The sequence below is a fragment of the Cuculus canorus genome, chromosome 15, assembly GCF_017976375.1.
Source record: "Cuculus canorus isolate bCucCan1 chromosome 15, bCucCan1.pri, whole genome shotgun sequence".
In the NCBI taxonomy this organism is placed as follows: Eukaryota; Metazoa; Chordata; class Aves; order Cuculiformes; family Cuculidae; genus Cuculus; species Cuculus canorus.
The window spans coordinates 8,261,813-8,288,709 of NC_071415.1; the positions used below are offsets into that span (position 1 = coordinate 8,261,813).

The following is a 26,897-nucleotide window of genomic DNA, read 5'->3' on the forward strand; positions in this document are numbered from 1 at the left end:
GCCGTGTCCCTCTGCAAGGGAAGAGAGCGGCAGCTGAAAGCAAAGCAGGCTCAGCTTCCAAATAAAAATGGTTATTTACTCCCCTGAGAGCCCATCCTGGGAACGGGGACACAAACTGGCAGTGGCTGCGGAGAAGCTGTCATCCTACACGCCTGACAGGACACAAATGGATAAAAACAAGGTGTGTTCCAGCTAACGAAGCCCATCTTCTCCGCGTGAGCCCTCTGGGACTGCCTCACCGGCAGCCAGATTCGGGCAGCACCTGGTCCTTACGGCATCAGTGCCAGCATCTCGTCTGCCCCCGAAAACAAGGCAGGAGGGGTGGAAAGCAGCACAGGAAAGCTCCTCTGGGGAAATTTAGCCCAGCTTTCATGCTTCTTGCTGGAAGGAAAGCACGGAATCAGCTCCTGTCTTCTGTTACAATTCATACAGGAGATCAGAACCAGCCCATTTCAGACCGGAGCTGATGGAAACACATTCCCAAGGCAGGCACCAGCACCCACACAGGGCTCCTTCCCCAGCTCACAGCGGTGGCACTCGCATCACCGCTGGCACAGCAGCCCCACGGAGGGACAGGGAGGTCCTTGGCCACAGTGGGGACAGAGATACTGTTCCCAAAGGAAGGTCACCTCTGCAGGGGTGCAGAGCTGGGGCTGTCCCCTCTGGTGCTCCAGCTCACAGCCCCAGAGACCAAACTAAACCCACCCTGCAGCCGCTCCCCTGCCTGACCCCACGCACATCACCATGCCACAAGGCAAAGCGTGTGAACAGAAGACACTAAACACTCCGCTTGCTTCCCAGAGTCCCTTCCTTTGAATGTTCAGGGCTAATTTTGTACAGAAAGACACGATGGAATTAATTTATTTCCGTTCCTTTCTTCTGGCCTAAGCAGATCCCCTCCCACTTTTTCCAGACTGATCCATGAGAACATTAGTCCTGCCGATGCTCCGTGCCAGGCGCTGAGATTAAAGCCAACCCTGGGCTTGCAGACGGCTCCAGGTTGCCCCAACCCTTCAAAGAGAGGCACCAGGGCAAACGCTGCACTGCAGCATCACCCCAAGAACAGGGATGCAGGCGCCTGCCGGGGACCAGCAGATGCTCAGGGGATCCATACCTCCCTTCCCTGAGACCCAGGATCAAACTTGCCAAATGCAGACTGTTCGTTTGCCTCCCTGCATGGCTGGAACGAAGCTTGCCATCCCTCCTGCAAAGTTCGGCTCACTGAGGAGGCAGCAGGCAGCCGGCAGCTGCTGTTTTGCCGACAGAAGGTGCGCACACACACACGCGCTACAAAAAATAAACAGAGATGCAACAAAACTCTTATGCATAAAAAACTTATTACACATCACTGATTCCACCCTCTGAGCAGCACCAGGCTGAACGCAATCAAGAGTCCTTAAACCCCAGGGTCACAAGTGACAGCTTTTATTTACAGTGCACAGCAGCCACCCCAGCATGCAGAATAATTGCGGCACGGCCAAGGCTGGAACACAGTAACGACCACTGTATCAGGGGCTCCAAGCTCCATCCAACCTGGCCTTGAACACCTCCAGGGATGGGGCAGCCACCACTGCTCTGGGCAACCTGGGCCAGGACCTCCCCACCCTCACAGCAAAACATTTCTCCCTGAGATCTCATCTCCCCTCTTTCAGCTGAAAACTGCTCCCCTCATCCCATCCCTGCACTCCCTGACCAAGAGCCCCTCCCCAGCTTTCCTGGAGCCCCTGTCAGTACTGGAAGCTGCTCTAAGGTCTCCTCAGAGCCTTTTCTTCTCCGGGCTGAACAACCTCAACTCTCTCAGCCTGTCCTTGTACAGAAGGTGCTCCAGCCCTTGGATCATCTCCGTGGCCTCCTCTGGACCCGCTCCGACAGCTCCATGTCCTTCCTGTGCCAAGGAGTCCAGAACTGGACACAGGACTCCAGGTGGGGGTCCCATCAGAGCAGAGGGGCAGAATCCCCTCCCTTGCCCTGCTGGCCCCACCGCTCTGGATGCAGATCAGGACACGGTTGGTTTCTGGGCTGTGAGTGCACATGGATGGCTCTTGTTGAGCTTTTCATCCTCCAGCATCCCAAGCCCTCCTCCTCAGGGCTGCTCTCCATCCACTAATCCCCCCTCCTCCCGCAGCATCCAGGCACAATCTGTGCCAGGAGAGTGCCAGTTTGCTCCCTCTCCTCGGGGCAGCACGAGAGGAGCAATATCACTACACACCTTGCGAAAACAAAGACAAACTGCCCTGCTCTGAACTCCACCAGCCAAGCACTTCCTAACGGCTCCTTCCCACTGAGTAATGCAGAAGCCATCTCCTCTGCTAAGGCAAAGGAAATCATTAGCACCTCTTCCCAGGGAGAAAACGCTCATCTTTAATATTTTTCTTTTATGTCCTTCTCCTTTCAGGTCCAATTAGGATAAAAATATTAACTTGCCAGATCCCGCAGGGCTGCGAGCAGCAGCCGCCGCCGGGGAGGGGCACGCGATGGGCTCTCATGGCCCTTTGGTTCCTCGGCTTTGGCACAACATGCCTCCTGTTAGTTTGCTGTTACACCAAGACAGAAGTACCGTTGGCTGCACAGCTTTGATTTCTGTGGAGGTTTCTGCTGCGTTCCCAAAATTACAGCAAAATGCAGCCTCTTCAGCAGCACTGTGAAAAGCAGGATTCACACCTCAGAGCGATCAACCTGCTCTTTTCCAGGAGACTCTTCTCCCCGAAATGCGAAAAGATGAAGCAAGCAGAGCACAGGAGACCCTTCTCCCTAAGATGTGAACAGATGAAGCGAGAAGAACACGCACAACCTTGCTCAGAGCCGCTCTGCCTGTGCCTACAGCACGGGATCCACAGGGAGTGACCCAGCCCCGCTCTGAAGGATCCGCTGAGACCCCCAGCCACGGAGAAGGTGAGAAGGGAGACCTCGTGCCATGGCTTGGAACAGCCCCAGAGTAGGGAATTAAGCCACTTGGTATCCAGCAATGGCTGGGAACCCCAAAGGTGTGGGGGATGCTGGAGGCAGAGGAAGGCTCTCGCCCCTGGGGGAAGCAGCACAGCAACTCACACAGAGGTTTCCAGCAATCAAAGCCTCTTCAAGGGCTCTGAGCCCTTGTGCAGATGAAGCTCCACTGGGAGCAGGACCCCTTGCATCCCATCCCCGGCCAAACCCTCTGCTTGGAACCCTGGATGCCCCAGCTGAACAGGGAGGGCTGGGGTATCCCTGAGGAGCTATAGATGTTCCCCCAGTAAAACCCATCCTCCAAGGAAGGAAAGCCAGAGGACTCGGCATCTCCAGAGCCAGAAGCCAACAAGCACCATTTTGATGCATTTTCTAATACCGCAATCCTCTTTATTTCTCTGTTACCAGTGGTTTACTTTCCAAATACACTTAGATCAACATCCATCTTTAAGAGACGATGATAAACAAACACAGTGCCAGAGGTTCTCCTAACACAAAACAGCAGGAGGGAGAAATCCTGGGGGGCCATTAGGAATTGTAACACCAGATTAATTTTAAATGGCTTTCTATTCATTTACATTCGCTCAGGCCTCCATAATCCATCAGCCACGGCTTTGCGTCTATCGAATGGTTTGACGTCCTCCAAAATGAGCAGCTGAACCAGGAGCCCGCTAGGATCAGGGGATGGACCGGGAGAGGAGGAGGAGGAGGAGGAGAGAGGCTGGGTGGGCGCAGGGGCTGCAATCAATGGGGCTGTGACCGTGGCTGGCTCCATCCCATTCCATCCCATCTCAGGGTGCTTCGCAGAGAGCAGCCAGCATCAAGAGGAGTGGAAACAGTCTTGAAAACACCACAAGAGCCGGGCAGCTCCATCCCTGCAACGTCCCCAGCCTTTACCCCAGCTCCCAGCAGCTCCCCCAGGGCCAAGCAAAGTCACGCATGCGCAGGAGGTGCCGCAAGCCCTGGTCTTGGGCTGGTCACCACAGTCATCGCTGCCCATGAGGCTCAGCAATGACACAAACACTGCCAAGAGAGCCCGATGCACTGAGATAACACCCCGTGCTCACTCAGCACCACTTGCACCGAGATGAAAACAGCAAAAACCCAGCAGCCACCTTTCCTGGCCACAACCGCCTGCGGGCACAAACAGCCCCACGGGCTTCATCTTGAAAACCTGACTCCAAATTCTAGGATTACAGAGAAAAAGTGACAGTTCTGTTATTAGAGAGCCACAAATTCAAACCCAAGCATGCTCTCCCAGAAGCAGCCTCCAGTGTTCCCACTCCAGCCTCATCCGCATCACGATGTGAGTGGTGAGAAGGGCACAGATACCCCGCAAACAGGGTCATCCTAATGGAAACGGGCATGGATCATCAAAAAACTACTTCCATGCCCCCCCAAAATCATGAGCACCTTACCAAGATGACAACAATGAGTTTCGGAGTGATCTTCCCTGCTGTATAATCTGCCCATTTTAAACTTCTAGCAGCTCTATTACAGAAGGAAATTAACCCTAATTCTATTGCTTTTCAGTAGCGGTCATTTCAGTGCTCCAATCAATAAGTCGCAGGACTTTATGACTGCCCTCAGTATCAATCACTGCAATCAGTAATAAAATGCTTTTCATTTTCAGAACACCTGAAACCGTGTAATTACCTTTGTACAAAATTATGGACTCGGATTTACCAACTTCACTGCTGCCCACAGCGTCGCTCTCTCCAAAAGCCTCTTTGCAGAAAAGAACATTGCTTTATTTCTAATGGCTTGCTGAGCCGTTCCTCAACCTTCCACTTGTCACGGCACCAGCAAGTTATTGTTCAGTGAACTAATGGGTTGCAAGAGCCACTCATCCCCTGGAAACCCTCCAAGAAAGGGGAATATCCGAGATCCCGCTGAGAAAAGGGCGGAAGATGCAACACCGGTGCGTGGCATCACCATCAGCTCTCCGTTGCACTCCTCCATCACCACCATGGTCTCAAAAGGGAGCCAAAAGGCATTGCACAGTGAGATGATGCGGTCGATGCCCCAACAGCAGAGCAGGGAGAGCACAACCATCGGGCACATCCCCGTTCCGAGGGCTGAGCCTCCCCCAGGAGCCTGCAGCCCTGGACAGACATTCGGGGGGCGGCCAGCTCATGGTGTGGGGGAAGCAGATGGTTGGGGAACTGGTGAGGGACAGGGAGCCTCAGGCCAGGCGTGCTGCCAGCTGCTCTTTTAGTGGCCACAGCTGAGAGGATCCACCACAGCCTCAGCAGCATCCACAGGGCTCCCTCGCTGGCCCTTCCCAGCCTGCTGGAAGGTTTCTTTGATGCCATTTCTGTGAAGTCACCGTCCCTACGTCCCATGCCGGGGGTGCCCGCTCTGCAGCCCAGGGTGCCTGTGGCAGCACCACAGCCCCACCACAGTGCCACTGGGAAAACCCAAGCAAGAAAATGCTTCCAGGCCCCTGGCTGGCACCAAGACATTCTCTCCTGGCAAAGGATGCTCTGCCCACACCAGGGCACTGCAGGCCACGAGCTGTGTCTCCTCCTGCCTCCCATTCCTCATATTGTCCCCTCTGTCAAGCAGGTTCCCACTGTCCTCTCTGGTGCCACTCAGTGCCCACACGCTGCCCTCAGGGTTTCCCCGGCAGCGGGATGTGTGGGTCCCCAACAGAACAGGGATTCTCCAAGAGCTTGGAGAGCCCTCGGCATGACTCCTCCCCTCTGTGCCAGAGGGAGCAGGGCCACCCCGGCACCACATCCCCACGTCACCCCAAAGCCGTGCTCAGATATTCCCAGGAGATTTGGGGTTACATTAGTTCTGGGTTTAAAAAAACAACTCCTAAAACCACTAAAAGCGACTTAGGGAGACGTTTTCACTGGGCAGATGCTCACGTCTCAGCAGTTGCTCTTAAGGAATCATGCCCCAGACCCTGAGCACAGGACATGCCCCCCATTACGGTTGGACTCAATGATCTGAAAGGTCATTTCCAACCTAAATGATCCGGTGATTCTGTGATCCTCATGCAAAGCAGTAACGCAGAGGCTGCTGCACTGCCATCAGACAGTAGTTCAGCCCTGAGGTGCCCCATCTGGAGCTGACGCATGGTCAGGTAGACGAGGTTTAAGTCCTTGCAGGAGCATCTGTGACTCCTCTGGAAAAGCCATCACTCACCTGGCAGACCCTGCGGGCAATGCAGGACGAGGAGAGACCAGGCACTTACCCTGAAGTCGATTCCAACCGTGGAAATGAAACTGCCGGCGAGGAAAGCACCATCCTTGAACCGCACCAGTAAGCAGGTTTTGCCAACGCCCGAGTCGCCCACCAGCATCACCTGGGAGGGAGGGACAGAGGGGGTGTCAGACATCGGTTTGGGGAAGGCAGCCCCACCACAGCTGTTACCCATCTCCATCCCAAAAGCCTCACCCCAAGAGCAAGAGGCAGACCCCAAGTTCTTGAGGAGGAAAAAGCACAACCAAGAGCGACATCCTCGGACCTCGGATGAGGGAGAGAAGGGGGGCGCAGCGGGATTATTCCCAACCCTGCACCACACATGTCCCTGAGCATTAGCAGAGCTCAAGGCACCTTCTCCTGAACAGAACTTAGCAGGATCCCTTGTGGGATCTGTTACAAGAGACCCATCTCCCAGGGGTCATCCAAGAAAGGGGGAGACCTGAGACTCTGCTGAGATGCTGAGACAAGGTCGGTGAGAAGGGGCAATACCAGTGCACTGGAAACCAAGCGGCGCTGTCTCGGTGAGGCAGGCTGCGACCCGGGGTCCACGCTGCTCCCCGTGCACCCACGGAACACTCCGCACCCCACCACACACAAGGCTTTCTGGAAGGACACTGCTGCCCACAGGGAGACTTCATGGAGCCTCCGAGCACAAATGCCAGCTCCAGGGGTGCTCTCTGCAAGCAAACTCCTCCAGCAGGACCAGCACGGCTACCCTCCCAACCCTCAGAGAGTGCTGAGGGACCAGCTCCCACTGCCGCCTGCCTCAGTTTCCCCACCCAGCAGCAGCACCAGGTGCAGATGGGGCAGGCATCCACCTCGCCACAGAGAGACAGCAGCAGAGCTGAAGCTGCTGGCAAATGCAGTGCCCCAAAGCCTCTGCTCAAACCACTACCCCTCCGAACCCCGAAGGCTGCCAGCCCTGCACCCCTCGGCAGGACAAGAGCTTCTCGCTGTCGAGGAATCTGGACCATGCAGCCGAGCTGCGTTAGTGGCTTCTGTACCTGCACCGATTTACACGGCTTCCTGCTGACACGGCAGGGTCCCCTCTCTCCCCAAGGTGCTGCCATCAGCCTGTGACCGAATTCAAACGGTTTTAAGGCAGGTCCTGGCCTGGGTCACACCAAACCCACCCAGGAACCATCAGAAGCAGCAAACCCACCACCGTCCTGCGGCTCAGCCTCCTGAGAGACAGCAGCAGCCCCGGGGAGGGGAGCAAGCAGCCAGGATCCGGCCGTGGTGCTCCATCACCCACAGTGCTGAGCCTCTGGCAGGAGCACCGTGCACAGCCACGCACTGAGCACCGGCACAATGGGGTTAGAGGAGCCAGCGGGGTTAGAGGTGTACCTGTGCTAAGCCAAGGGAACGGGGACAAAAAAAGTCATTTCTTGTGCAAAATAGGGCCACTGATGATTTACACTCCCCAGGCCCCTGTTCTCGAGCAGGGGGACCCTGCAAAGCAGCTTCTGGCTGCTCAGCACCACTGAAGCAGCACCCTGGGCACGCAGCAGCACCCGGAGCCAGGCTTATACCAAGGGCTCGGTGGTCAGGATCCGGCCCAGGACTTGCATTTGGCCACTGCCTCAGGCGGACCTCAGAGCCTCAAGAGAGGGGTAAGGGAAAGAGAAAGTTTAATAAACCTGTATGTTACTGAATACAAAGCAATTTCTCTCTGCCGCTGGTCCAAAATGAGTCAGATCCTTAGCAGAGGTTTGGGCTACCTGGTGAGTTTGGGTTTATCCAAGAGCTCATCCCTGTGCCATGGGGGCAATCTGCAGGGAAAGCTCCAGCCTGGGCAGGGAGAGGTGATCTCAAGGAGCAGAGGACCAGCACCAACACAGAGACGGCTCCATTTTAGGGAAGCTGTTGAACCGACTCTGCAGCTGTGTCTGGACCAAACACCTTCCAAAGCGACCCAATTCGCTTCTTCAACACCCCTCACCTCCTGCTCCAGGTCCCAAACCTTCACACCACGATGGCCATCCCAACCACCACAGCCACGGAGCTCTGTCACAGCCTGCCAAGGCTGGGCTTTGCCATAGCAAACACCGGCTTCTCCGAGCTCAGTCCTCCGCACACGGTTACACAGAGCTGGGTTAGAAATGCAGATGGGTCGCGCGGAATTGCAGCCTCAGCCAAAACCACCGAGCGAGCTCCAAGCTGGGCTCGCATCAGGTCGCAGGATGGAAGGGAGTGGGGGTGCAAGTACATTTGATCTGTGCTTTGCTCGCCAGAATCTAAAGCGGCGAGAAAAAGCCACCTGAGCTCTTAAAAGAAAGTGCACGCTGGAGACATTTCGACAGCAGCCGGAGCAGATTCGATGCCACTCGAGGAATACTGTCACCTCCCTCTACAACCACATTTTGTACGTTGGTGAAGAGGAACCAAAAGGTTGCAATAACCCATCTGAGCAGAGAGCCTTTTGCCCCATCACTTACAAAAGTTCTGCACAAGCAGCTCTGCTGTCGAGGGCTGCACAGGGGCTGCCCCTGGTGCCACACAGCTAACCCCAGCCAGGGAGACAGCAATGCCCGGGGCTGGGCTGGGGAGGCAGCGGGATGCTGGGGCTAGAGGGAAGGGATGCCTGTTCGGGGCTGGCAGAGGAGGGGGAAGGATGCACGGGGCCAGGAGGGAGAGAGAGCAATGCCGAGGCTGGCAGGGAGCGATGCCCACTCCAGGCTGGCAGGAGACGCAAGCAATGCTTAGGGTTGGCAGGGAGCGATGTCCAGGGCTGGGAGGGAGGGAGAGGGATGCTGGGGCTGGCAGAGGAGAAAGTGATGCCCGCTTGGAGCTGGCAGGGATCGATGCCAGGGCTGCCAGGGAGAGAGAGCAATGCTGGAGCTGGCAGTGAGCAATGCCCGGAGCTAGGAGGGAGGTAGAGGGATGCTGGGGCTGGCAGCAGGCGATGCCCAGGACTGGGAAGGTGAAAGAGGGATGCCCACTCAGGGCTGGAGGGCAGGGATGCTCGGAGACTGCCGGGGAAAGAGTGATGCTGGAGCTGGCAGCGAGCAATGCCCGGAGCTGGGAAAGAGCTAGAGCGATGCCGGGGCTGCCAGGGAGCGATGCTCGGAGCTAGGAGGCAGGTAGAGGAATGCCGCAGCTGGAGGGCAGCGGTGCCCACTCGGGGCTGGAGGGCAGCGATGCCGGGGCTGCCAGGGAGCGAGAGCGATGCTGGAGCCGGCAGCGTGCAATGCCTGGAGCTCGGAGGGAGGCAGAGGGGTGCCGGGGAGCGCTGGCCGAGGATGGAAGGAGCACTGCCCGCCCGGTCCCGACCCCGGGCTCCTCCGGCGGCGGGGTGTCAGCCGCCCCCGGTCCCGGTCCCGCACCCTCGGCACGGCCCCCCCCAGCCCGGCACCTTGAAGGCGAGGTCGTAGAACTCTCCGCTGCTGCTGAGCGAGGGCCGGGCGCTGCCGCGGTCGCGGGGCGGCTCGGGGGCGGCGGGACCGGGGCCGGTGCCCGGGGCAGCGCGGGGCAGCGCGGCGGAGGGAGCGGCGCCGCCGCCCTTGCTGCGAGCCGCCTTCTTCCGAGACATGGCCGGGCCGGGGGGGGCTCGGGCTCTGCCGCCGCCGCCGCCGCCGCCCCCGCTCCGGACCGGCCCCCCCGCCAATGGCAGCGCCGCCCCGCCCCCCCGGGAACCGGGCGGGGGCACCGGGGGGGACGGGGGCGCGCGGGCACCGGGAGGAGGGCAGGGAGGAGGGGGCTCACGGGCATCCGTGGTAACCGGGGGAGGGGGGGAAGGCACCCTGGGGTGCAGATGGGAGGGGGCTCACGGGCATCGCGGGGGGGCAGCGCTCCGGGATGCAGGGGGTGGAAGGAGCTGATATGCACCCCCAGTAACCAAGAATCGGGGGCTGCACCCCGGAATGCGGAGGGAGGATAGGAAGGAGGGGGCTCACGGGCACCGGGAACCGAAGGGAGGGGGGCGGCAGGGAGGAGGGGGCTCACACGTACCACCGGTAACAGGGAAGGGAGGGGGGCTGCATCCCGGGATGCAGAGGGAGGACAGGGAGAAGGGGTTCACACGCACCACCGGTAACAGGGAAGGGGGGGGCTGCATCTCGGGGTGCTGCCCCCCCCCCCCCCCCCGGGGTGCCCGTGAGACCCTCCCCTCTGCATCCAGGGATGCAGCAGGGGAGAGAGAGAGAAGGGGATGCACCCCAGGAAGCAGCAGAGGTGCCCCATGCTGGATCGCTCTGCTGCCCCCTCCCCGGTAAGCAGGGGCAGCGAGGAGGGGGCTCCCCCGGCGGGACCTGCACCACCGTTTGCAGTGGAGGGGCTCCCACGAGGGGGGCTGCACCCCGGTTTGTAGCAGGGGTGCCCCATGCTGCCCCCCCCAGCCGTTCGCACCCCTAGCCCCACAGCAGGGTTTGGGGAGCACCTCCCCAGCCAGGTTTGGGGGGTGCCCCTGCAGCAGGGATGCTCCCCAGGTCCAGTTTGACAGCAGAAGGGCTCACTAGGGACAGACACGGCCCATCTGCTGCTGGCACATCCCTGTGGGAAGCTGGGCTGGGGGTCCTGGAGCGGGGCAGAGGCCGTGGGGTGCATGGGGGGACGGGCCACGACGGACACGGGTGGTGACTCCAGTTTGTCCAGTTTGAAACGCCATTTTTCCCTGTCTCCCTCAGCAACTGGTTTCAGCGAGCAACACATGGCATCTCTCTTTCCGCCTGCAAGTGAGGTGTCACCTGAGGCACCCATGAATCTCTTGACTGAAATAAATGTCTTTTGCTGTGTGACACATTTCCAGCGGCGTGGCCTCATCCTGACTGGAAAAGGAGGTTTGAGGAGTTGCAGGGAAGCAGGAGTGGAAGAGGAATCGCTCTGGGGAGAAGCCAGGCAGGCACACAATGAGGACATAACTAACAGAGCTGGCACAAGAGGGACGGGAGGTCATGGCCAGCACTGCTCCAGCAGCCCCGCAACCCAGGGCCAGCGCTGGAGCTCGGAGGCAGCTGTAGTGACAGTGAGGTGTCAACACTGAAGTTTGGGGGCCAGCTGTTGAGGCGTTGAGGTGCCAGTGCTGGAGCTCAGGTGCCAGGTGTGGTGACATTGAGGTGCCAGCACTGGAGCTTGGGTTCCAGCCATGGCAATGCTGAGATGTCAGTGCTAGAGCTCGGGGCCAGGTGTGGTGACACTGAGGTGCCAGCGCTGGAGCTCAGGTGCCAGTGCCAGTGCTTGGATTCCAGCTATGGAGATACTGAGGTGTCAGTGCTGGAGTTTGGATGCCAGCTGTGGAGACGCTGAAGTGCCAGTGCTGGAGCTTGGGTGCAAGCCATGGCAATGCTGAGGGGCTGCTCTCGCTGTGGGCAGGGATGAGCTTTTCCCTTTGCAGCTCTGAGAGCATTTAAATCCACAGTGATCCTTGCTCGACAGCCCTAAAGCACTCTGGTACAAGGAGGAGGAGTGTGCAGAAGAGCTCTGATGGTTTTGCCAGTGGACAAGATGAGCCAGTTCAGGAGCTCCTGCGCATGGTTCCAAGGTGAGATCCCCTTTCTCCCACCCCAAGTCTCCGTCCTGCCCACAGCCATCACAGGGGCACCGAGCGGCTCTGGATTCACAGCACTCCTCCGACAAGGCTACGGCCAGAGGAAAAGCCGTCAGGGTGGAGACTTATACCCCCTGCTCCCTATCACACTCTTTTCATCCTGACCATCTAGCTGGGACATGGAAGACATGACTTGTCTGAGCAAACTCAAAGCCAGGGTTTTGCACTATATCCCATTTCCCAGGACAGCTGCAGTCAATAGAGTCTGAGACCTTCGAGCAAAGGGTGGTGCTGGAGCCACCGGTGGGTCTGTAGAGGTTTTAACTGGTCCTTGGGCAGCAACAAGGCCATGGTTGAACTTTTCCCCAAGGCTACCTGCCTGGAGGAAGAGGTGAACGCAGCCCTAGCACCTCCCTATAGGCTGGGAGCGCTGGCACAGTGGGACTTTCCCCCTCTCCCAGCCACAGCTGATGGGGATGATGGAAATCTCTGTCAACAGACTCATGTTCAGAGGCAAACAAAGCCAGCTGTTTATCGGGGCAACACCAGAGGACAGCCCCTCATCATGAGCAGCAGCGGGGAAGCGTGCCTGGTTCATTCTGCCTTTATCAAAGGTCGCGTGCTGCAGCACCCGCAGCAGTGCTGCTCCCCAGCCCCCCAGAACTCAGCCTCATGCGGTGCCTGAGCTCGCAGCAGTGCAGGGAGAAGCATCTTCCGCAAGTTTCTCTCTTTTAGCAAACGTGTGTGCAGGGACACAGTCTGCTCCGCGATCGTAGTCACGCCTGGAGCTGTTGCTCCTCATACACTTACAGGAACTAATCAGATAACTGCGGCTGAACGAGGGGGGGATATAGGTACTAAAAATAGATTGATGGAATAACAGACGCCTGGAGATACGGCGTGCCTCGGGGAGGCAGGACTGCGGTATCTGGCAGGGCTCTGAGCGGGCTGGCTGTGATAGTGGCTCTGTTACATCTACATGTAAGTAGATTTGGTTTTAAAGGCAGAAAATCAGCTCATCCCCACCAGGGCTGCCAACCCAAGGGCTCTGCTTTACTGCAGCCCATGTGGATCGTCGGTGCGAGCACTCGGAGGCAGCTTGGCCAGCGTCTTCTGCCTGTGCCCGGACCCTGTCAGGGTGACACCTGCCCTTGGCTCAGCCGTCCCCGCCTGGAGACAGAGCTCCGGGCAGGGCTGGGGACATGGAGAGCCTGGCCAGGGCTGGGCACTGGGCTCTGGCCAGCTGCTTAGCACAAAGCGTTGGCCTTCAGGATTTAAAATCTAGCTGTTTTCTTTGGCAGGGACATTCACAGGGCTCTTTGTGTGCCAGAAGCTGCACGCCACACTCAGAGCCAAGCGAGATGTTTCAGTATGAGGCCATGGCTCCGTCCTCCTGCTGGTCCAGGTTGCTCCATTGCCAGCTCATGCCACAGCTGCCCCCACGCTCCCCCGGCCTCGTCTGCTCATCGCTGCTCAGTCCCCTGGGCAGGGACCCTGCCTTGTCCCAGCCAGACTCTGGTGATGCCTCTCCCGGCAGCCCAGAGCGTGCAGAACCTGCAGCGCTCTTGGTCCCAGCTCTCATCTCCAGCTCAGATGGAGCAGAGATGTCCCTTCAGCAGGCAGGCAGTGAGGATGAGCTATTCCCATCAGAGACCGTGTCAGCTGTGCCATCTTGAAAGATATTAATTTTCTTTGGCTGGTGGCTGCAGGAAAACTGATACAGGCTCTTTCCACGTGCTGCTGGTAACACGGCTTGGCTTGCTGCTGCTGTCACCTAGTGCAGTGCCAGCAGCCAAGGTAAGGGGACTTTTCTCCTAATCACACAAAAACCTGCCGGCTCTTCCCACTCAGCTCTGCTACCTGTCTTTTGCCAAGAGCTCACACAGCTCTGACTCCAAAGCCCTTACAGAGAAAAAGCCCAAGTCATAGAATCATGGAATGATTTGGGTTGGAAGAGACCTCAAAGCCCATCCAGTTCCACCCCCTGCCATGGGCAGGGACACCTCCCACTGGATCAGGGGCTCCAAGCCCCATCCAACCTGGCTTTGAACACCTCCAGGGATGGGGCAGCCACCACTGCTCTGGGCAACCTGGGCCAGGGCCTCACCACCCTCACAGCAAAATATTTCTTCCTAAGATCTCATCTCAATTTCTCCTCTTTCAGCTGAAAACCATTCCCCTCATCCTGTCCCTGCCCTTCCTGACCAAGAGACCCTTCCCAGCTTTCCTGGAGCCCCTGTCAGTACTGGAAGATGCTCTAATGTGTCCTCAGAGCCATCTCTTCTCCAGGACGAACAACCCCAACTCTCTCAGTCTGTCCTCATAGTAGAGGCGCTCCAGCCCTTGGATCATCTCTGTGGCCTCCTTTGGACCTGTTCCAACAGAAGGCAGTGGGCATCACCTGGGCAGGAGGTGCTGGAGGATATCCCGGGAAAAGGTGACCCTGCGCTCGCAAGGCTGACTCATCACCAGAATACAGAGAGGTCAAATTGCTGTTGCACCGGAGCAGCCACCCACGAGGGACATCAGAGAGGGGACAGCTGCAGTGACCATCCCCATGTAGAGCAGGGTCCGTTCAGGAGGCTTGGGTTTGCAGAGAGGCGGAAGGAGCAGGCGCAGGGTGCAGGATGCGTGCTGGAGCCCAGCACCCTGCCACGCTCGGGCGAGGGCTTTCTCTCTGCTGCCTCGGGAAGGGCCCAGCCCACGCAACGCTGAGCAGGCACTGTTCCCTCCCTCGCCATTTATTGTTCTTCCCTCTCCGTTGCTCACTTACCTTTGAACACTTCAATCTCGTTGCCTCTGTCACTGTCGCTGCCTTTTAATTGAAATTCCTCAGACAGCCCCTCATCACCACAGCCCATCAGTTCAGTTCATGGGGGAAGCAATTGTTTCCCTTTTGCAGCTGTGAAAGTTAAATCCCAGTGTTTTGCTGGGAGATTGCTTTTGTCTCTTCCCTTTCTTATATTGCCAACCCCAGTTTTACGTTGCAGCCCCCTTCTTCCTGTGTCTGCTTATTCCATTTTCCATCTCTCCTGTGCACACTCTCTCATTTTCCAGCTTCTCAGCTTCTCTGATCCCTCCTGAAGGGCAACTTCCACCTGCAGCTCCCTTCACCTTTTCACCATCCTTTTCCTTGCAAGCACCCAGGAGGTTTGGAGAGCACAGCCTGTTGTGAAGTCTTTGCTTCCTGGCATTGAAATCCATAATTTCTTCGTAAGTTGAGCCCTGCTGAATGTCCCACACCATGGCACTTGCTGGACCGTGCTGAAGGGCTCTGTGCTCCCTCTGGCACTAGTGGAACCCCGGGAGGGTTGAGGGTGGGAGAGTGGAGCTCACTGCCAGGAGCACAGGGCAGCTCCAGCACACTGCAAACCAGCCCAGCAGCCGGGCTGGCACGTTAACGTGTTGCCAAAGTGGTTGATGGTGGAGCAACCTAAGGTACAAGCAGCTAACAGCTGCCCAAGGGGATTTTACACCGCAAAGCCGGTTAGATACCATCAGCACGGGCTGTATCTCAGCATGTGCAGCTCAGGGGCAAAAGCTGAGTGCTCCTTGGCCACAAAACTGCCCTCAGCAGCCCCTTCCCCGCTCCAAAGGGCAAAAGTCAAGGAAGAAAACACCTTTCCTGGCACTCTGCAACCCCTGGCAGGGTTCAGGAGGAAGGAACCATGCCAGCAACAGAAGCACCGCCCAAAGTCACTGTTGAGACCTCATTTCCCAGGGCTGCAGGAGGATGGGACGGGGTCTCTGCCCCGCGCAGCCTTGCAGGTCTGAGCCCCTTCCCCTGCTCTAGAGCCCGGCAGAGCTGCCGAGCCAAAGTGGCTCAGTCCTCCAGAGCAGAGCCAGAGCTCTTTGATGTAACTGGCTGATCGTCCTGGGCTCGGGCTGGGAAATGAGATGTGGAGAACAGCTTCCCCAGGCTGGCACCTGGGATGACCCACAGCATGGCACTGGGAGGTGGCAGCAGTGCCCCGCACTGAGCAGGGCACAGGGTGGCTGCTGGTATTGCCTGTAGAACAAAGCCAACCCCAGCAAGCACAGGGACACCACTTGCTCCTGAAGGCATTTGCTCCCTGCAGGGCAGCATCCTACATCCCTGCTAGCAGCGTGCCGTGATGCCAGCCCTGCCTGGCACATCATCCAACCCTGGCACATCCCCACAGGTATTCCCTAAGGACCTGCCCCGAGCCCCCAACTCTCTTCCTGCACACAGAGGGGGACGGAGGCCAGGAAATGAATTTTCCTTCTACCAAGGCCCAGAAGAGCCAAGGTTTCAGCCAGCAGAGGACCAAGAGCAGGAAGGTCCCCAGCTCCAGCAGTCACCCACCAGAGCTTTATGAAGGATGCAGAGTTGGATTTTCAAAGGACCTTTGCAAAGTGTCCTACTGAGATAGGAAAAGGGCTGAGCAGCAAACACCCAGCCTCCCAAATATGAGGTATTCCCAGGCTATTGGTAATTTTTCAGCGCTTTTCAGACACGTCTCAGCAGCATCAAATATTTCAGAAATACAACATCTCAGCTTAAAACCACCTGAGATATTTTGTAGGCATACAGACACGTCCTGAGACGGGGAAGGGTTAGAGAGTGGTTATGGTTTCAACAGCAAGTGTGTAAATGTCACAGGGTGCGTCCATTCTTCGTGCGCACTCAGCCATTTCCACCTCCTGTTCACACCAGTCAGACAGCATCTCGGAGCACGAGCCCAGCCGGTGGCCCCGAGCCTGGCTGCTTCCCACGGCGCTGTCGGCAGGGTCCCCGCAGCAGAGCTCGAATAGATGAACTCCCCAACCTCCTCATCTCCAGAAACAGCGTGTTAGACACGGCAGAGCTCACGAGCTGCCTCGGGCCAGCCTCAGCTCTGGGATGCAAGAAGCACTCCAGGGCCCTCTAAAGCACTAAGCAGCAGTGATGAGTGAGCATGGAAATGTGTAGGGGCTCATAAAGCTGCTGCTCCAGAGAACAAGTCAACCGCTAAGGGCCACGCTGGAGAGAAGATCTGACGGAGCGAGTTGTTGCACTGCAGCCTGTGCCAGGCTTATCCACACCTTCCCCTGCGGCAGCACATGCTGGTCCCTCACTGAGCAGGGATCCTGCTCCAGGGGCAGATTTTTTTTGGGGGAAAAAGCAAATCCATCCATTTGAAGGCTCCAGGGAGAACTTAGAGCAGCTTCCAGTACGGAAAGGGGCTCCAGGGAAGCTGGGTAGGGGTTCTTGGTCAGGGAGGACAGGGATGGGATGAGGGGAGCGGTTTTCAGCTGAAAGAGGGGAGATGAGATCTTAGGATGAAATGTTTTGCTGTGAGGGTGGGGAGGCCCTGGCCCAGGTTGCCCAGAGCAGTGGTGGCTGCCCCATCCCTGGAGATGTTCAAGGCCAGGTTGCAACAGCAATCTGAGCTCTCTGTATTCTGGTGATGAGTCAGCCTTGCGAGCGCAGGGTCACCTTTTCCCGGGATATCCTCCAGCACCTCCTGTCCAGGTAATGCCAACTGCCTCCTGTTGGAACAGGTCCAGAGGAGGCCACAGAGATGATCCAAGGGCTGGAGTACCTCTACTATGAGGACAGACTGAGAGAGTTGGGGTTGTTCATCCTGGAGAAGAGAAGGCTGTGGGGACGCCTTAGAGCATCTTCCAGCACTGACAGGGGCTCCAGGAAAGCTGGGGAGGGACAGGGTGAGGGGAATGTTTTTTAGCTGAAAGAGGGAAGATTGAGATAAGATCTTAGGAAGAAATATTTTGCTGTGAGGGTAAGGAGGCCCTGGTCCAGGTTGCCCAGGGCAGTTGTGGCTGCCCCATCCCTGGAGGTGTTCAAGGCCAGGTTGGATGGGGCTGGATGGGGTGGAACTGGATGGGCTTTGAGGTCTCTTCCAACCCAAACCATTCCATGATTCTATTCTATGATCTGTGGAGGAAGCCGTGGGCACTGGGGAGCAGCAGGGCCCTGTTCCTGGCTGTTGGATGAACAGCTGGGCTTCACCTTGCCAGGGCAGGTGCAGATCCGTGCCCGTGGTTGTTCAGCCGTTCATCAGAGCAGATCAGCAGCACATTGATGCTCAGCCACGGGCACTGCTAGGCCGTGTTTATCCACCTAAGGATCACCAGTGTGTCCTCTGCCACGCCTGCAATGACGTTCCCTGGTCTGACCTGTTAGCAAGTGGCACTGCTCCAGAGCGTTAACAATCTGGACCAGGAAGATGTAGCTTAGAGTTTTAATGCTGTTTGTTAACATTTTCCAAGGAAGGCTGAACGTTTCCTCCTAGCAAAAAGAAGTTTGAGCAATTCCTTTTTTTCCTCAGGATGATGATGATGTGTGAGCAGCATGGCCAGCCCAGAGGCAGGAGTTTCCAGGCACCCTGAGCTCTGAACGGCAATCAGCTTCTATAGATCTGCTCCAGCACCCTCCCCTGGTCTTCCATTTTCGGTGATTTTTTATAATTTCCTGATCTGTTCAAAAGCGTTTCTTCTTTATTACTAGAAACGTCTTCCCAAGAGAAGCTAAGGAGTGTTTCAGCCCTGTAAATGTTTTATTTACTTTGCCTGAGTTGTCCTTCTGCAATTGGGATTAACCACACCTGGGGAGCCGAGAACATGTGTGGGTGATCTGCCCTGCCCAGGGAAGGCAGGGAGCGTGGCACAGCCACGCGCAAACAGCTACAGCCAATTCCGAGCCAAAAAAGTGCTGCCAAGCAGCCTTTCCAAGCTGGCTTCTTAAAGGCAGATGCGTTGTGGTGCGATAGGTCCAGTGTTTCAGAGAACTCACCCCACCAGGGTGGTGTACCCCAAGGTTACCAGGCTGGACAGGGGTGGAAGGAACCTTAAACTCAGCCTATCCTAAAGGTTTTGAAGCCATGTTTCTGCCTCTGAGCCTCTCTCCAGCTGCCCTCCTGCTTTGGCTTCACTGGTGTGTTTGCTGCACCTCGTTTTCTGGTTGCGGGGCTGCTTTGCAGAGAGAAAGGGAAGCCTGAGCCTTCACCCTCTCTCACTGATGACATCTGCGGTCAAAACAGGACCTGGGCTTGGTACAGGCAATGCTTCTCCTGGGCTCTCTGTAGCAGGCTGGGCACGTTCCTCTTGTGCAGGGCAGGTTGCTGACATGACGGTGGATGCAAGAGGTGAGGGAGAGAGGACACAGCTTCCCAGAGCCACCTTGGAGGGGAAACAAGCAGCTCTAGCTGCTCCCGGACGTTTTATCCAGCTATAACCCAGAATGCCTTCAACTCGCCTCAACAAAATATGCCAGCTCTGGCACCGCAATGCCTCCTGACGGTGCTGCGACATCGGCATTGCTATAGCAACAGGCACAGAGCAGCAGCAATTTGGGGGGACCGTTCTGCAGTGGGATGGGCACTGACGCTGCCTTGCTGCCTGCTGCCCTGGCCGGTCACATCCTGAGGTCAGCCCCAGTGCAGCAACGTGGGACACCCACGGGGCACCCACGGCACATGCAGAGCAGCCCTCATCCCGGCTCCTGCAGCCAGCACTCGCCAGCTTCTTCCTGGCTGAATTGGTTATTGCCCCCTGTGCTTTGGGCTTTTCCAGCAACACAAGGAACAAGAAACAGGCTGTTTCATCCCTGCTGCCAGCACGGATGTGACTGGAGCCAGAAGAAGGGATTTCAGCAGTAGCATCTCTCAGGGGGATGTGGGTATGTGGTGACCAAAGGTGACATAAGACCAGCCTGGTGGCTGCAATTCCTCTGCCCCGCTGGCCCTGCTCCTGGCCCCTGACCCAGAGCCCACAGGAGCATCCAAACGCTATCGGCGTGTGGCCAGCTCTCAGATGAGCCTCGCAGCACCGAGAACACTCTCTGAGAAGTTTCTGATTAACAAGTGTCTGAGGACAAACTCCGTCTCCATCCCCTCTCCAGTCACAGCAACCTCCCTGACCTTGCCTTTGCTGGGGGGCAGGGACCCGCAAATGGGAAAATCCGAAGCAGCTCTAAACCCCTTGACGTGCACCAGGAGCGCAGGCAGAGCACACAGGCAGAAACCAAGAGATTCCAGGTTCAGCCTGAAGGGAGAGTCCTTTCATCAGCCAAGGACCCCAAAGCCCTGAACGCTGGAAAATATTGAGAGAAATCATGAAGCTTTGTTAGCTTTGAAATAGCATTTGGTAAATAAAAGCAGAATTGCTACCAATTTGATGCAGAGCAGAAAGGCTCAGGTTTGCATTGATGCTCTGTGAAATGGGAGAAAATGATCAGTGTGAATAAATTCACTTCCTGAGCTGAACCTGTGCACAGAAATGATCCAGAAAAAAAACCCAGGAGGACTTTGTGCTGGTGCTGCTGACTCAGCTCAGCCCCCAGCCCCTGAAACCCAGCACTAAGGACACCGTGTGCCCGGAGCACAGACCCAGGCACTGGAGATCCCTCTTCCAGCCACTGAGGAGAAGCTGGGTGGTCGCCCCCATCGTCCCTGGCTGTGGGCACGCTGCCAGGAGAGCTGTGTTTGGCCAATGCCTCCTTGCCTTGCCCACAGCATCCCGTGCCCAGCAGCTGCAGCCATGCAGCAGGGAGCCGTTCGGTGGACAGATCGCTGCTGGATTCATCTAGCATGGATTAAAGCTACTCGGGACATGGTGTGTGATGGTTCTGCTCTTTGTGACCGAGCCAGGATATTGTCCTGCACAGTGATGGGTCTATCCCAAGCGGTGGCCACTGACCATATGGATTTTGTGTTCTGGAGTCCTCAGCACAGGAAGGACACAGCTCTGTTCGAGCGAGTCCAGAGGAGATCACAGAGATGATCCGAGGGCGGGAGCACCTCCTGTACAAGGACAGGCTGAGAGATTTGGGGTTGTTCAGCCTGGAGAAGAGAAGGCTCTGGGGACACCTTAGAGCTGCTTCCAGTGCTGAAAGGGGCTGCAGGAAAGCTGGGGAGGGGCTTTTGATCACGGAGGGCAGGGACAGGACCAGGAGGAACAGTTTTGAGGTGAAAGAGGGGAAATTGAGATGAGATCTTAGGAAGAAATGTTTTGAGGGTGGGGAGGTCCTGGCCCAGGTTTCCCAGAGCAGTGGTGGCTGCCCCATCCCTGGAAGTGTTCAAGGCCAGGTTGGATGGGGTTTGAGCACCCTGATCCAGTGGGAGGTGTCCCTGCCCATGGCAGGGGATGGGATGAGGTTGTCTCCAATCCGGCCCATTCTGTGATTGATTTCATGAAAGGGCAGCAGGGTGGGAGGGCAGGGAAGAGCCTTGCTTCCAGGCTCTGTTCCAAAAGCAGCTCCCATCATGTCTTATGTGCCATCCGGTGCCCATGCAGAGGATTTTTGCAGAGTGTGCCGGGTGATGCACAGGAAACATGGACAGGCACACGTGAAACAACACTGTAACGTATAGAAATACAGTGCTGGAGATGGGGTACTGCATGGTCTGGCCGTGACCACAGGGTTTCAGGGCTGTCCGGGTGCCACTGAAGGCATCTGCAGTGCTTTTGGATCTGGCCAGAGGGGCCTGGAGGCAGTAGCAACATTCCTGGCCGGCCGCAGCTCTGTCACGTTTTGCTGACCACGGTGTATCTGCTGCTGATGTTCTGGGTGCGTTCAGCCTGCAGGAGTGGTGGCACAGGGAGGATTAACACCCTCTGAGTTGGGGTTTTAATTCTGCTTCAAGTAAACAGTGTTGAGAAACTCCCTGTTTGCTCACCAGTAGGAGGAACCAGAAGAATCCCTTCTCCACAACAAGCCATTCCCAGCCTCCCAGTGAGCAACAACCTCCCAGCCCCAAAGTACTTTTTCCTCTTCCATCATTTTCTGCAGCTTATGTGTTAAAACCCATCCCGACTCGGAAACAAGACCTTCCTTCAAGATCAATAATTGTGATTTCAAGGGAACAAATTATTCCCGTGCCGCTGTATGGAGATTTGTTGTCTCCCTTCCCACTCGTTCAATGATTTCCCCGTTTGTTGCCCTCCTTAGAGTTTGGCAGCCCTGGCTTTTGGGGGAGAGCCCTGAACTTCATTTACATCTGCTGGATTGCAGGAGTGATCTCAGCTGCTGATTACAAACCGTACACGGGATACTGTTTCCTCGCTGTTATCTGAAAAAATATGGGCATCAGTACAGAAAAAGAAAGGAAATAAACCCCAGCAAAAAAAACAATTTACAATCGAGGGAGTGGAAATCAGGCCCTCATAGTCACATGAGGCAGTAGTAACCACTGAGCTATTCTGGGCACAATACATCATGCAAAGGACGATGTGTCTGACGAGTCCAAAAGGCACAAAATGTTTTTTGGGAAGTAAATTCTCACATACATTAAGTCCTGTGCCAAGGAGTGAAATCAGAGGCTGCCGCGCTGCTTCTCAGAGGCCTGTTCGGTGTTTGGATAGGGAGAGCCAGAGCTCACACCGTGGTGTCAGCGGGACCAGGCACGACCCTGCGCTTGGCAGCAGGGGGAACGATACCAGGCGCCCAGGCTGAGCCAGGGGAGATTGAGATTGGATATTAGGAATAAATTCCTTCACTGACAGGGTGGTGAAGCCCTGGCAGAGTCTGACCAGGGCAGCGGGGGAGTCTCCATCTCTGGAGGCGTTCAAAATGTGCGTGGATGTGGCACTTGGGGACATGGCTTAGCAGGCATGGTAGTTCTGTGCTGGCAGTGGAATGGGATGATCTTAGGTCTTTTCCAACCTTAACAACATTATGATGAGGAGAGATTGAGATCTTAGGGGGAAATGTTTTGCTGTGAGGGTGGGGAGGCCCTGGCCCAGGTTGCCCAGAGCAGTGGTGCTGCCCCATCCCTGGAGGTGTTCAAGGCCAGGTTGGATGGGTCTTGGAGCCCCTGATCCAGTGGGAGGTGTCCCTGCCCATGGCAGGAATCGGATGGGCGTTGAGGTCCCTTGCAGCCCAAACCACTCCATGACTCTGGGACCTCCGCAGCCCTCCTGCGGTCCCCACCAACACCCCCCACCCTGCTGGGCCGCGGCTTCCACGGCGGGGCGGGGGCGTGGCTTCCGCAGCTGGGTGGCTGGTGGGGGCGTGTTTGGAGGCGTGGTTTCAACCACGGGGCGGGGATATGAGTGTGGTTTCCATCACATGAGGGCGGGGCTTCTGTGCGGGCTGGGATGTGGGCGTGGCTTCAACCACAGTGGGCGTGACTTGCATCACTGGGAGTGATAGGGGCGTGACTTCTGTCACATGGGGCGTGGCGTACATAGAGATGGGTATGACTTCCATGGCAAGGGGACCGGATATAGGCGTGGCTTCACGTCTTAAGGGCGCGACTTACACATCGGTGGGCGTGGCTTTCTGTAGCGGGGCGTGGGTGCAGTGGGGCGTGGCCGCCGGCACAGGGGCGGGGCCTCATTGCGGGGCGTGGCTTCTGTTCTTCGGGGCGTGGCTTACATCTCGGTGGGCCTGGCTTTCATCGGGGGTTGGGGGCGTGGTTGCCGAGAGAGGGCGTGACCTCATCCTCGGGGCGGGGCTTATCGGTGGGCGTGGCTTCCGTGGCGGGGCGGGCGCGCGCAGCCCGCGCCGGGGGAGCCGCCATGCCGGGCGCGCGCTGAGCGCGGAGCGGGGCCGGGCCCGGCCGGGGGGAGCGGCGGCCCGGGGCCATGCCGTGCCCGTAGGGAGCGATGCCTTTGGGGAATGGAGGCCCCGCATCCCGGCTGCCGCCGGCGGGCTGGTGGCTGCTCTGCTCCCTGCTGTGCGGGGGGGCGGCGGCGGAACCCGCCCGCGACCGCCCCGCCCGCAGCGCCGACGGCTCCCCCGGCCGGGGGGGGCCTGGCACCGACGTGCTGTGAGTACCGGGTTGGGGGGGACAGCGGGAGCGGGGTTGCGAGTAACGGGGGAACGGGGACCGAACGTATCGGGGAGGGATAAGACTACGAGTACGGGGGGACCGGGGGCGAACAGAGATCTCTGAGAACCGGGAGCAGCGGGGGGGACTGAGAGTACCGGAGGGAACCGGGGTGGCAACGGGGGGACCGGGAGTACCGGGAAGGGATGAGGCTGCCAGTACTGGAGGGACCGGGGGGAACCACGGAGGGATGGGGGAGACCGGGGGGATAGGAGTGGGAACGGGGGTGCTGTGAGTACCGGGGAGGGACGAGGCTACGAGTACTGTGGGGGACCGGAGTCAAATGGGGAGCTGTGAGAACCGGGGGGACCGGGAAGGAGCGAGGAGCTGTGGGTATCGGGGAGAACCGGAGGAGCAGAGACCGGCAATACCGGGGAGCGATGAGGCTGCGAGTACCCGGGAGACCAGGGGTAAACGGGGAGCTCTGAGAACGAGGGGAGCGGGGAGGGCTGCGAGTACCGGGGGCGACAGGGGAGGGGCGGTGAGTTGTAGGTATGGAGGGGGACGGGGAGGGAATGTGGGAGTCTGTGAGCAGCGGCGGTGGCGAAGACGGTGAGGCCCGGGGGGAATTGGGGAGGGACAGGGAGCTGCGAATACCGGGCGAAACGGGGAGGGGGGCTCTGCAGCTTTGGACAGGGCAGGGGTGAAAGTCCCCCAAATTCCTGCCTTAGAGGGTCTTCCCCCATCAATGCTCCATCTGTGAGGTTCCCCTCCCCCCGAGGTCTTATTTGTGAGGGTCTCCGAGTCGTAGCTGCGAGGATCTCCCCCAAAGTCCTGTCTGTGAGGATCCCTGAGTCCCATCCGCGAGGGTCCCTCAGGTCCTGACCGTGGGGCTGCGCTTAAGCTTCACACTTGGAGGAGCGTTTTGGGGATTTGGCCCAGACTGGGTGATCTGGGCACGCTGCTCACTCCCGGCTGGGGTCTGGGGCATCACCCCAGCGTGGGAGATCCGAGACCCCCGGGATAACTCCTGGGAAACGCCGAGACACAGGGGGCTGCGGTGCTGGAGGGTTTGTGCTGGCAGCTGGGTTTCTGGGGGAAGTGGCAGGAGAATGGTGTCATCCTGATATTTCCAGTGAGCAGTCGGACATGGTATAAACACTGTTCTGTTACCGGTAAAGGCAAAACTCTCAATTAACAAGTTTCGTTAAAAATGTTTCCATGGAAGCGCAAGGATGGGGCAATGCTTGGATTTGTGTCCAGATATCCTTTCAGTCGGAAAGGGATGTTTCTTGGAGGAGCGTTGGAGTGGCCTGAGGGCCTGGTCACTTAAATAAAGTTATTGTGTGATGCAAAGAACAGATGTAGGGAAAAAGTGGGGGTTTAAAAAATTTACTCTTGAACCAAAATTTGTTTTCCTTAGGAGGCAACTTTTCTGTGCTTGAGGAATCAAAAGCATTGAGTGGTTCATGTAGGATTGCTAACGTGGGGCCCGGGGCAGTAGAAAAATCTCATATGAACTAATTGCTGTGGGTGTTTCAATAAGTTAAGGGTCTCTTTTTCCCTACGGATATTCTTAATTCCACTTTTTAATGTAATGTAGATGAAGCGATATTGTAGAAGTTGCACAGAATGACAGTAAAGATTAAACTGTAGGTCAGTGAGGAGTATCTGGACTAACTTCAGGAAAATGTGCCTGTCTAAACCCAGCAGACAAGATGTTTTCCGACTGTTTTCGTATAAGATTTGTTTAAAGTTTTCCAAACGGACTAGCTGTTTGTTGCAAAAAGTCCTTAACTGGGAAAGGCTGAATTTTATTAAGGGGTTTCTGATGTTGTGTTCTCTGTTGTCGGTTAGATATGGGGATCTATGGCTCTGGAGGCTGGATGCGCTGTTGCGACGGAGGTGGAATGTGCCAGCGCTTCGCTGGTAGCTCATAGAGCATCCTTCTGAAGTCTTTGATGATAACTCCTTCATTTGGCCTTTTAAGGAGTTGGGGCTATTACGGTGTGTTTGCAGGATTATTAATTTCGGTATTAAGTGTTTGAGACTGCTTCTGTTATTGTTGTTCAGAGGTGTCAAGTTGTAAAAGCTCCCAAAACCTTTTTTATGATTAGATGCTTTTAAGTAATGACAACATGAAGTTGGATGTAAAGCTCTTACAGGTCAACAAAACAAAATGCCCAGAATATGAGAAGGGGAAATGCTGAAGCAGATGGATGGGAACGGCAGGATAGTTACATCTTCCTCTGATTTGGACAGAGAACTGTTTGTTTACAGCGCTGTTGCGAGCAGTGCAGTAAGGAGAAGAGCTTTGCTCCACTGAGGGGTGCTTGTCATTGGGATTGGGGCTGTAGGGTCGTCCTTGTCGGCCAGCAGATTGTTTTGTGCGTGCAGTTGCGGCTTGGCTGAGGTGTGTGCCGGTGATGTGCTGACTGGTGTAAGATGTGCTGATGTGTCTGCTGTGGCACGTGGGGCTCCTTTGGGGAGACGTTTACTGCCCTGTTTGACCACCTGATGACAGGAAAGCAGTGCTTCCATCGTCATGAAAACCGTGACAGATCTACAGATTGCTTCCTGTCGGGATGCGAGGGACTGGCTCATGGCACAGTGAAGTTACGCGAGTGGTTTTGTCTATTCATTTCATATTCCCTGACTGATAAATAATGGTTTTAATGATTTGTCATCTATTCTCTCATTAGAAGAAAGCATTTTTTTTTTAATATCCCAACAAACCATTTTGTTGTTGTTAGCTTGAAGTGAAAACTGGTTTATAAAGGCTGAGTTCCGAACAATTCCGTCGCCACAGCTCCCAGGCTCAGCAGCAGGCGCCTGTGCTCGCTGTTGTGCTCGGCAATCGTGATACTGTTCCTCCAGCTGTAAGGCCGAGGAAATGAATTCCTCTCATGTGCGACGTTACGGACGTAGCAACTTTGAAGAAATACATGCCAGCTTCGGCAGCGCTGTTACCAGGAGTGCAGAAGGAACGCACCATCCAAAGGATTGCTAAGGAAATGAGTACTGCTGCTTGCAGACGCTGCATACCTAGCGGGAAGCAGTCTCCAGGCAGGCTGGGTGGGAATATTGGCCCTGTCCCATTGCCGGAGTCAGGTTCTTGAAGTCTAACACAAAGTCTGGTTGGAATCAAGAGCAAGTCTGTTTTTTTCCAAATAATCTGCAATCCACAACATGAAAACTGTGCTTCAAGAGCACCGCGCTTTGAGTGGCAGCATTTGCGCTCTGCAGTTTCTCCCTCTGTGAAATGCTCTGATCTGAGCTCTTTTCAAGTACTCTGCTTTTAGGGCTCCTGGATTTTGTCCGCGTTTGCTTTGAGGCGTAGCTTTTCCGTGAACTGGTATTGCCTCTTTTGTTCTTCAACTGGAAATGAACTGCAGAAAGATTTTCTGACTTTGCCTTGCAAATACTGACTATCCTGACACCTCTTTAGTATCGTGGTGCTTTTGAAGTGGAGATTAGAGTCTTGATTTATGAGAGTCGAGTTGAAACTCCCCTCTTTT

General features: G+C 56.6%; 2 protein-coding genes across 2 annotated transcripts in view; one reads left to right on the top strand and one right to left on the bottom strand.

Moving 5' to 3' along the window:
* Positions 1-9,866, bottom strand: part of RAB26 (RAB26, member RAS oncogene family) — a 31,537-nt gene extending 21,671 nt beyond the window's left edge. The window contains exons 1-2 of the mRNA XM_054081097.1: positions 9,515-9,866; positions 6,149-6,259 (exon numbers count right to left, since the gene is read on the bottom strand). Coding sequence (XP_053937072.1) covers positions 6,149-6,259; positions 9,515-9,691 — 288 coding nt within the window. The 5' untranslated portion in view covers positions 9,692-9,866. The remainder of the gene's footprint in view (positions 1-6,148; positions 6,260-9,514) is intronic.
* Positions 9,867-23,095: 13,229 nt separating this feature from the next.
* The window catches only part of PKD1 (polycystin 1, transient receptor potential channel interacting), a 91,793-nt gene continuing 87,991 nt past the window's right edge, over positions 23,096-26,897 (top strand). Inside the window, exon 1 of the mRNA XM_054080711.1 lies at positions 23,096-23,379. Within this exon, the coding sequence (XP_053936686.1) occupies positions 23,216-23,379 (164 nt within the window). The 5' untranslated portion in view covers positions 23,096-23,215. The remainder of the gene's footprint in view (positions 23,380-26,897) is intronic.